The sequence below is a fragment of the Rhincodon typus genome, chromosome 6 (assembly GCF_021869965.1).
Source record: "Rhincodon typus isolate 14 chromosome 6, sRhiTyp1.1, whole genome shotgun sequence".
NCBI lineage: Eukaryota > Metazoa > Chordata > Chondrichthyes > Orectolobiformes > Rhincodontidae > Rhincodon > Rhincodon typus.
Genome location: NC_063337.1, coordinates 7,230,978 through 7,241,161, shown reverse-complemented (window position 1 = coordinate 7,241,161; position 10,184 = coordinate 7,230,978). Strand labels below are relative to the sequence as shown.

The following is a 10,184-nucleotide window of genomic DNA, read 5'->3' as shown; positions in this document are numbered from 1 at the left end:
TTTAGGTTAGATGGGTTTCAGATTAGTTTCACAGGTCGGCGCAACATCGAGGGCCGAAGGGCCTGTAATGTGCTGTAATGTTCTGTGTATACTTCTGTGTACACTGCACCAATGGCGATGTGTTGTAATGATCCCTCCAAGCCATAAGCAGCGCTGTATGATGGTCATGGCACCAATGGTGATGTAATGTAATGATGTCTCCATGGCTATTGGTGGCACTGTATGACAGTCACTGCACTAATGGTGTGGAGGTGCTGGTGTTGGACTGGGTGAATAAGGTCAGTGTTACACAACATCAGGTTGTAGTCCAATTGGATTATTTGAAAGCACTGCCCCTTCATCAGATGAAGTGAAGAAAAGCATACAGACACAGAATTTATAAGCAGAGACATCAATGGGCAGAGAGATCAAAAGATCATACAAACAGTGTGAGTGGAGTGTCATTAGGCTGAATAATAAGTCTCTGTAGGTGATCAAAACTATCAGATGGTGTGAGTAAAGTGTGAACAGCTGAACAGTGAGTGAAGGGGATGATGTATATCCCAATTAATTAAGGCAGAGTGATAATTGCAAAAATTTAAAAATAAGGTGGTGCTGGAGACAAATCAAATGGCTAGCATAACATAATAGGTACAAGAGTCGCATGCTGAGGGGCTAACTAAAGTAACAGGCAATCCAAAACTGATCCTGAGTATCCTGTTCTTATGAGGGCCAATGGGGATATGATGTAATGATCCCTCCAAGCCATAGGCGGCGCTGTACGATGGTCACGGCACCAATGGAGATGTGTTGTAATGATGCCTCCAAGCCATAGGCGGCGCTGTATGATGGTCACGGCACCAATGGTGATGTGTTGTAATGATGCCTCCAGGCCGCTTGCGGCGCTGTAACACGTCACCGTACCAATAGTGATGTGTGGTATTAATCCCTTCCGGCCGCGGGAGGCGCTGTGAGCTGCCGGAAGTGGGTGCCTGTTGCTGGGTGACGGTATCCGGTGGCTGGTTTGGGCCTGAGCGAGCGGGAGCCGCATGGAGAGTTCAGGGTGAGCGGCAGAGGCAGAGTCCGAGCACTGGGCCCCCGTAGCTCAACGTGTTTCCGCCGCCTGCTGGCCCCAATGGTTTTCCTCAGGTGTTTCCCGCCCCCGGCCGAGGGGGTGCGGCTCCAGCAGCCCGAGATTGCAGCGGTGCTGGACGGCAAGGGCCTGGGCACAGGCACCTTGTATATTGCCGAGAGGTGAGAGTGGGAGCCGGGGCCCGAAATACTACAAGGGGGGGCGGGGGGGGGGAGGGGGGGGGACTTGGGGGGGGAGGGGGGGGGGGGTGAAAGGACCGGGGGGGGGGGGGGAATGGGTTTGGGGTTGAGGGCAGGGAAAGAGTGCGAGGGACAGGGAGAGGAGGGTGGGGTTATGCAGCAGGGTGAGGTTGAGAGTGTGGCGAATAGGGGAGGGTATGGGGAGGAGGATATTTGGGTGTGTGGGGTGGAGAATAAAGGTATGGGAAAAGAATGAATAGAAAGTGGGAGTGTGGAGAGGGGAAAGAGTGAGGGGGAGTGGAATGGGGAGTTGGGGGCAAGGGTATGAGCCGGAGGGGAGTGAAGGTGTGAGGAGACGAAAAGGGCTGAGAAGAGGGGAAGGGTGTGGGCATGGGAAAAGGAATGAGGAAGGAAGGAGGGAAGATCAATTGTGGGAAGGGGTGTGAGGGTAAGTAGAGGGGAATGTTGTGGGAGATGGGGTGAGGGAATGGGAGTAAGGTGATGAAGGGGGCAGAAATTTTAAATTGGGTGTTGAAGAGACAGCAATAGTGGAAAGTGAAAGGGGTTTGGGGAGAGGGTGGAGAAAGAGTAGAGGGAAGGGGAGTTTAGGGGAAAGCAGAGGGAATAAAGGATGATTGATGGAAACAGGGATCAAATTAATTGCAAAGGGCTTTGAGTGGACTGAGTGGAGGAGAGATGGGGGATTGGGGTATTGAGGAGAGTGAGCGCGCAAGGTTTCCAAGTGGGAGTAAGCAGAAGAAAAGGAAATTGAGAGAGGGAGGGAAAAGGGAAAGATAGAAGAGGTTGCAAGTAGGAACAGAGGAGACACAAGACTTCTGAAATGACCCTTCTACCCCAAGCTTTGTGATGTCAAGCTGTTACCAGAAGGACAGAGGAAATGCTTCAAGAACATCCTTGAAGCAATATCAGCACTGACTCACAGGAATCTTTTGCCCCAGGCTGGAGAAGAAAAACTTGCGAAGGTCCAGCAATCTTAAACTTCTCCAGGTGAAGCCAAATGCAAACAGCAATAGGAGCGTGTGAAAATGTGAGCATCCCACCACCTCTTCTCCCTCAAGTACCGCCTGCAACAGAATGTTCAGATCTTACATTGGACTGTTTAGTTACCTCAGGACCTACAACATCAAAGAAGGAAGTCATTCTTGATCCAAAGGGACCACCTATGAAGAAAGACCGAGAGAGACAGGAAAAGGGTTAGGGGTTGGGGGGGGAGAGGTACTTCACAAGAACATTATCAAAAATTTGAAGAAATTGGGTCAGGTTCCCAATAACTGAGTCAAAGCTTTTCAGAAGTGTCTTAAAGGACAGTGGTGCATTGAAAATTTGTAGGGAGTGACTTCCAGAGCTTGGGGTCTAATTGGCTGCAGGCAGTGCAGCTGCCAGTGGCGCAGTACTCATAGTTAGGAATGCACAAAAGGTCAGAATTAGAGGCATGCAGAAATCTGTGGGTTTTGGGGCTGGAGAGGAGAGGTAGGGAGAGACAAGTGCATGGAGGGACTAAAGGGAAGATCTTGTTTGACCAGGAGCCTTTGGAAATCAATGAGTGTGGATGATAGATGAACAGCATTTGCTACAAGTTTACACGAGTACCACAGTTTTGAGTGACCTTATTTATTGAAGGTAGAATGTAGTTGTCCTGCAGGAATGGGTTGGAAAAGTTGCGTCTTCAGGTAACATGGGTACAGATTAGAGTTTCAACAGTAGATGAACTAAGACAGGGATGAAGTCAGGCAGTGGTACAGAGATGGAAGGAAGTGATCATTAAAAACAGCACGAATTTGAGATCGAAAGTTCACCTTGGATATATGAGAGACCAGGGTTGGAAATAGACTGGTTCAATATCTGACCTTTGCCAAAAGAGGGAAGAGTGGGGACAATAGCTAGGGAACAGAGTTTGGAGTGGAGAACAAAAACAACAAACATCCCAATATTTAATTAGGAGAAATTTCATCTGAATATCAGATAAACAGTCCAAAAATTTTAACAGTAGATCAGGAGGCGAATGACAAGTGGGATGTTGTTAGTTTACCTGCAGATATCCAAACATTGTGCTGTTGGGCAATGTCTCTGAGGAGCAACATGTAGAAAATAAATGGGGTAGGGGAATAAAGGTAATTCTTGGGGTAAAGATTGTAAAGATGTGGGAGCAGGAAGAGAAACGAGAGCAGCAAGCGATTTGCAGGCTTCATTTTGATAGATAGAAATTGACTCTGGTAACAGTCCCACCCAGAGAAGCAATAGAGGAGGTGAGTTACGGTTAAGCACGTCAAAGACCGCAGTCAGGATGAGTAGGGAAAGTTTACCTTTGTCATAGCCACACAGGTTGTCATTTGTGACTTTGATAATTTTCCTACTGCGTTGGACAAAGGAATTCAAACTTGGCCCTCTGGGAAAGGGGGTTAAAATGGGGTCCTTGTAGCAACTGGGGAAATTACCTGAGAGTGGGGGAAAAAACAGGGGTAGTAGGTGGGTTTAGAACGGGTGATTCAAAGTGGGATAGAAGAGGTTCAATAGCAATGGAGTGAGTAGTGTTGGTTGCTGAAGGAAGAGAGAAAGGGATGTTGGGGTGATTGTCAGAGGTGCCTTGTGCAGTATATTATTCAGTTTTTATTTCCAGATTATACAAAGATTAAGATGTTTAAGAAGTTGTTGCCTTCCTACAGCGCTGACGTGATGCCCCAATTTTTAGTGTCTCGGCTCCATGGCCTTTTGTATGGAGAAACTCTGTTCCAGCCAGCTTTAATATATGAGAACAGGAGGAGGTCATTCAGTCTGACAAATGGCTGTACTTAATCTTAACTGTATTGCCTGACCAAAGACTTCTCAGTTTTGAAATTTTCAACTGACCCCTGGATTCAGCAGTTTTACGGGGAGATAGTTCCAGATTTCCACTCCCCTGTGAAGAAGTGATTCCAGACAGTACTTTGAATGGCCCAGTTCTAATTTGACCATTATGCCCCCTTGTCCTAGACTCCCTCGCTAAGTGAAATGTATCCATTTATCATCAGGTCACTCCTTATTTCCATATTCCAGAATACAAAAGTAATATTTTACAATCCGTCCTCGTCGTTTAATCCTGTTAACCTTTGTGATATTCTGGTGAGCTCTGCTTTCTTATTTGGCTTGGAATTTAAATGCAAATGACAATTTTAATCGAAGACTTTTTTTTTTAAGAAATAAGACAGGCTTTAAAATCTGGACCTTTTCCTGTCTGTCTTCTGCTTCAATTATTCCAATAGAAAACTTGCGCTTGATATTCACACCCTGTGCACAACTGTTATCTATACACTTTTATCCTCCATTTCTTTGCTTAATGGATCAGGCACTCGACTCTGCACAGTTTGTGTAGGGTTTGCAACCTGCTGCTTGATCAGGGTCATCTGAATGGGAGTTTCTATATGAATAACTTGTGAAGACAGTCTCTGTTCTCCTGTATCCCAGCTCCCAGCATATGCACTGCATGCATAACAATGCGGTTTCTTGCCTGAGGCGAAGGTCTTTGGACCTATTTTCAAACAGAATCCGGGCAGTGGGATGCTGCCCTGTTCTTGGAATCAGTCCAGACTGTACAGTTTGTTCACAATAGCTCTTGTGTAAAAGGGTAAATGGATTATTGTTTGGCCTGGAGACGCAGTTTACATTTTGCTATTCAGAGGTTCATGCTGTTCTCAGCTGATGGAACTTCAGTTAAGATCCTCCTTTGAATGCTAATGTCGTTCAAGGATGCAGCGTAATCTGCACGAGTTTCCTACAGTCTGATTACTCCTCTCCCTGCCCGGTTTGTCTCCAAATGAGTTGCAGATTGCGGCATGGCCCTTCCTCTGTTGTACAGACCCAAGCGGTATAAATTAACAGGCAATTTCACCATATCCCAACCGTACCTTAATCTCTCACGATTCCACATTGTACCATGTCGCTCCAGTTTTATGCATCCTTGCACAGTTTTCCACCTATTAGTGGCGTTGACCGCAAATGGAGCCCAAAAACCAATGTATATAGAGGCTTGCAGCACCGAAGAAGGTCCTTCAACCTATCCGTGCCAGGATCTGTCAGAGTTCAAGACTTTATGCTTCATGAAGTGAGTTAGTGTTGATGCCCCTCATCTGTCACTTTAGGGAGGTATGTTGACGCCCTTGCTCCTTCTCCAGTAACCCTAATCTCTAATCTTTCAGCTGGTATCTGGTAACTGACCATATTTCCACTCTTTAAAATCACTCAGAGTTTTGGTGAACATCATTGTCATTTGTTTCCTCACCTCTCAATACCCAGGACCTACCCCATAGCCACAGCTTTGCCTTTCATCTCAGTATGTGTGGGAATATTTCTTAACTTTTGTGTTGCATATAGTTAGTGACACGTGAATGCTAGCTTTGCTTTTAAATAAGCAATTGCTACTTAAAAGCGCTTCTTTTTGCCTTGGTGTATTTTTTCTCTTTAAGGTGAAGGATATTCACACTGAAGAATGAAAGACATTTTATTCAAGACAACTATTGCCACCATCAAACGCAGGTTATGTGCAAACATGTGTAAGCCCTTTATATTCCTGAATCAGTTCAGTGTTTGTGCTGGTTCCCATTGTGCTGATTATGCCTGATTTGGTGTTGAATGGCAGGGAATCGTACAGAAGCAATGAATGTGTCATTTGCAAATCTGCCAGTTTGGCTGTCAGCCTTACTTAATGTCAAAGTCTGTGAAGGACAACTGTGCCAAAAATATCTCGACCTCTTAGCCAACTTGTAATGGCCCATGCACCCATAGGTAAATATAGAATGACAAGTGAAGTTAAATGCCATTTAGGTGAGCAGTCTACCCTTGTATCTTAATAGGAACCTGCTTCTGCCATAAATTATAAAGAGTGCGATGTGTAAGCTAAACTCCTTCTGTAAGTTGAGCACCAGATTGCCTAACATCCCTACTTCTCCCAACAAAAACACTCTCTAGTTTCTTCACATCAGTCTTGAATTGAGAGAGCTGTTTTTCTCTTTTGGGTGGTTCTCCAATGGGAATTTGAGATTACTCTGAATGTACACAACAGCCAAAATGCCAGTTTGAATCAAACTGTACGGACAGGTCTTCTAAGGTGTTTAGAGAAAATAACTGTAATCTGGGAACTTTGTCAAAATAGAAGAAAATCCTACCTTTATGTCATGCCTTTCATAATCTCAGGTCATCCTGAAATGACCTAATAGCCAATGAAGTATTTTTGAAGCATGATTACTTTGGTGGAGTCAGTAGGAAATATAACAACCAGTTTGTGTTCAAATAGTGATGTGATTGTAGCCCAGGTAATTTGTTTTAAATGATATTGGCAGAGGGATAAATTGGCCAGGATACTGGGGTGTACTGCTGTGCTCCTGAAAACTGTTTGAGAGGCCAGATGGGGCCTCAGTGTGGTGTCTTATTCAGAAGGTGTAGCACTCTCTCAGTAGTCCACAGGACTGTCAGCTGAGATTTTTGAGCTCAGATCTCTAAACTGTCTGAACCTACAGCATTCTGACTTGAGCATGCATTACCAATGAGCCCTAGCTGATGAGTTACAAGATAGAGAAGAATGTTACCCATGGCTCCATGGCTCAATTGTTTTTTATTAATCCAGGATTTTGGGGATCACATTCAATGCTCGACATAAACATTTTATTAGTTTGAACTTGTCTTTGTCTAGTTTCAACACCTTCCTTTAGATTTCTCCATTCCCTTTTCTACCTAATGTTCTGATGTGAAACATTGATTTTAATAGTGAGGGACCAAAAGCAAATGGGTTGGGCAAGTGTTGCTGTTTGTGTAAAACTTGCTTTTGACTTGTGCTCCATTGTTTTCAGTTATATTTATTTTCCTCTGTAATTGGAATTGCAAGGCATTTTTTAGCAAATTAAATTTATACTTTATGGCAAACTGGATAGCAGTGTGCAGGAACCGAGACTGAACTTTGCTTTGTCATTTAGTCCAGTTGATACCTCATCTACCAAACTTGAGTTAAAACTGGGGCTGCCTTGTTCTGTGTAACTCACAAGCTTACCATGAGCAATCAAGGCAGTTCAGTCAGTACAGCCTTAGCAAAGTCCCTCAGATCCTACTGAATGGTTTTAGGGGCTGAATGGCCTCTTCCTGTTCCCACTGCTTATGGTTTCATGCTACACAAAGGATGATGGTGGACCTATTTGGCCACAGCTGTCTGCTATCTGATCGTACTTTTCCATTGGTGATTCTGGACAAAAAAAAATCATGTTTATGTCCAATCACAACAGTGCAGCACAGAACGAGGTCATACGGCTTCATCGTGACTGCGCCAGCACTTCTGAAAAGCAATCGCGCTAGTGTCATTATTCTTTTGCCATGCCCCTAGTATTGGTGCGCTTTCAGGTATTTATCCAATGTATTTGAAGTCTGTCATATCCACTACCCACTTCAGCACTACATTCCAAATCCTCACCACTCCTCACATGACATAGTCTTTCCTCTTGTCATCTGGTTCTTCTGTTTGCCAGTGATCTGAGCCCTATGGTTATTAGGCTGGTGGAAACAGTTTGCTTTATTCGATTTGGCTAACTGGCTGTGTGGAGATTGCATTTTCTCCCCATGTCTGCGTGGGCTACTGCTGCGTGCTCCAGTTTCCCCCCTCAAGCCAAAGAATTGGCTATGCTAAATTGTCCGTGGTGTTCGGGGATGTGTCAGCTAGATGGATAATGGTAAATATGGGAATAGGATAGGAGGCAGAATTTGGGTGGGTTGCTGTTTGGAGTGTTGGTGCAGAATCGATGTGCTGAATGGCCTATTTCTGCACTATAGGGATTCTATTCTATGATTCTATTCAACCTAATTCAAATTCTATGTGGTTTTAAACATTGTTATCAAATCTCCTCTTAACCTCTTGTGTTTTAACATGAACAGCCTTAGTTTCTCCAGTCTAAGCGTGTAATTGTAATCCTGCTTTGACGTCACTGTGGTAAAACTCTTCCATAACCTTTCTGAACTTTTCATGCCTCAACTAGAAATACTTCGGACGACTACAAGGATTGAGGGTTTTGCATTGCTGCTGGAGTCGTGCTGTCTGCAACCTAGCATCAATGGCTTGGAATCAATAGTTTCATTTGACTGAGTGAAAGTGAAGTCCTTGAGATGCCAGCATTCATAACAAAACGTGAACATTGAATGAGCCACCAGGGACTGCTATCAAAGGATCATTATCCTTATCTTTGGAGCAGCTAGCCCACTATCCTGCAGGGCACCCAACAGGATTGAAAAGTTGGGGGAGAAGGCTGAGTAAAAAAGGAGGGTACACTTTCCACTTTGGATTTTTAAGGACCACAGCTTGTTAAACCATTAGAGGTTTAACGAAGCATCCACAGTTTCAGGGACTAAAGAATGACTTGGGATAGGACCTAATGCAATGAGTATTGACTGGTTTGGGGCATAGGTGTCCGTTTCATGACCTTAGCAAGGGAATATTTCTATCTCAGCAGTGATAAAACTTCTCTCTTTTACGCTGGGGTTTGAGGGGCATTGGTTGAAGCTTATATAGACCCTTCTCCGTGGCCATAATTTTATGTTTTTGTTGTACGTCTGGTAATATATTGTCAGTTCTTTCTAGAATGGTACATGGGACATTGCGTGTTACAGAATGAGGATCACTAATGAAAAGGACTTGCATTTATTTAACACCTTTTATGGTCTTGCAAAATATAGAAAATATGTTAATGTAGAAAACAGCAGCCAGTTTGCACACAGCAATCTGTTTTTCAGTATAATTTATTTTTGTTCTGTTATTGAGACCAGGGCATTGGGATTCAGTCCCTGCTCCTCTTCAAAATAATGTCCTGCAATCGCATGTCCACCTGAGAGAACAGGCTGGTCTCAATTTAACACCTCAACTAGCAGGTGACACCTCTGATAGTGCAGCACTCCTTCAGCACTGTACTGGAATATCAAGCTAGATTTTATGCTCAAGTCCTGGAGTGGAACTTTGAACTCTCAACCTTCTGGCTTATAGGCAAGAATGTTATCAACTGAGCCATGGCAGGATTCAGTCCCACATCCCAGAACATTATCCGGGTCTCCAAGATTAATACCATTAAACATTCATTTCCGTAGCATGCATTAGCTCGGAGGGCATAGTTTTTACTTTTAGGAAAATAGTAACAATATTTGGGGTGGCACGGTAGCTCAGTGGTTACCTCTGCTGCCTCACAGCACCAGGGACCTGGGTTCAATTCCACCCTTGGGCAACTATCTGTGTGGAGTTTGCACATTCTCACTGTGTCTCCGTGGGTTTCCTCCGGGTGCTCCGGTTTCCTCCCATGGTCCAAAGATGTGTAGACTAGGTGGATTGGCCATGCTAAATTACCCTGTAGTGTTTATTAGATGGGTTATAGGGGATGGGTCTGGGTAGGATGCTCTGAGGGTTGGTGTGGACATGTTGAGCCAAAGGGCCTGTTTCCATACTGTAGGGATTCTATGATGATTCCATTCTCATAGTCTTAGTTGTTTCCAAAACCGCTGGTTATAAACTTGTTGACTTATCAAATCACTGTAAAACTGGGCACTAACTTTGAACAATTGTTAGATTTTCTTTGCAGAAACATTTGCTTGCTGTAATTTTCTGTGCACCTTAGCTGTCAATCTGTTGTATTAACACACCTGCCCTTGTTTTAAAATCCTGTTTTGTTTTGATTTTTCAGCCGACTGTCTTGGTTTGATGGGTCTGGAATGGGATTTTCTTTGGAATATCCAACCATTAGCTTACATGCTGTGTCTAGAGATGTGACTGTCTATCCACAGGAACACTTGTATGTGATGGTGAATGCCAAGTTAGGAGGTGAGACTTGTCTTTGATTTTTTTTTTAAACCAGGGGAGTCAGGTGGCTGGGTGGGGGGGAAGCAGATTAATACATTTGGTAACTTTGCCTTTTTGAAAG

General features: G+C 44.2%; 2 protein-coding genes across 3 annotated transcripts in view; one reads left to right on the top strand and one right to left on the bottom strand.

Moving 5' to 3' along the window:
* The window catches only part of pnpla4 (patatin-like phospholipase domain containing 4), a 98,488-nt gene that overhangs the window by 55,201 nt on the left and 33,103 nt on the right, over window positions 1–10,184 (bottom strand). The gene's annotated exons all lie outside the window — the stretch shown is intronic.
* Window positions 964–10,184, top strand: part of clns1a (chloride channel, nucleotide-sensitive, 1A) — a 46,105-nt gene continuing 36,884 nt past the window's right edge. The window contains exons 1-2 of one of the 2 annotated variants that reach the window (XM_020529006.2): window positions 964–1,233; window positions 9,948–10,084. In XM_020529006.2, coding sequence (XP_020384595.1) covers window positions 1,115–1,233; window positions 9,948–10,084 — 256 coding nt within the window. In that variant the 5' untranslated portion in view covers window positions 964–1,114. The remainder of the gene's footprint in view (window positions 1,234–9,947; window positions 10,085–10,184) is intronic. The other variant, XM_020529005.2, reaches the window with a different exon arrangement.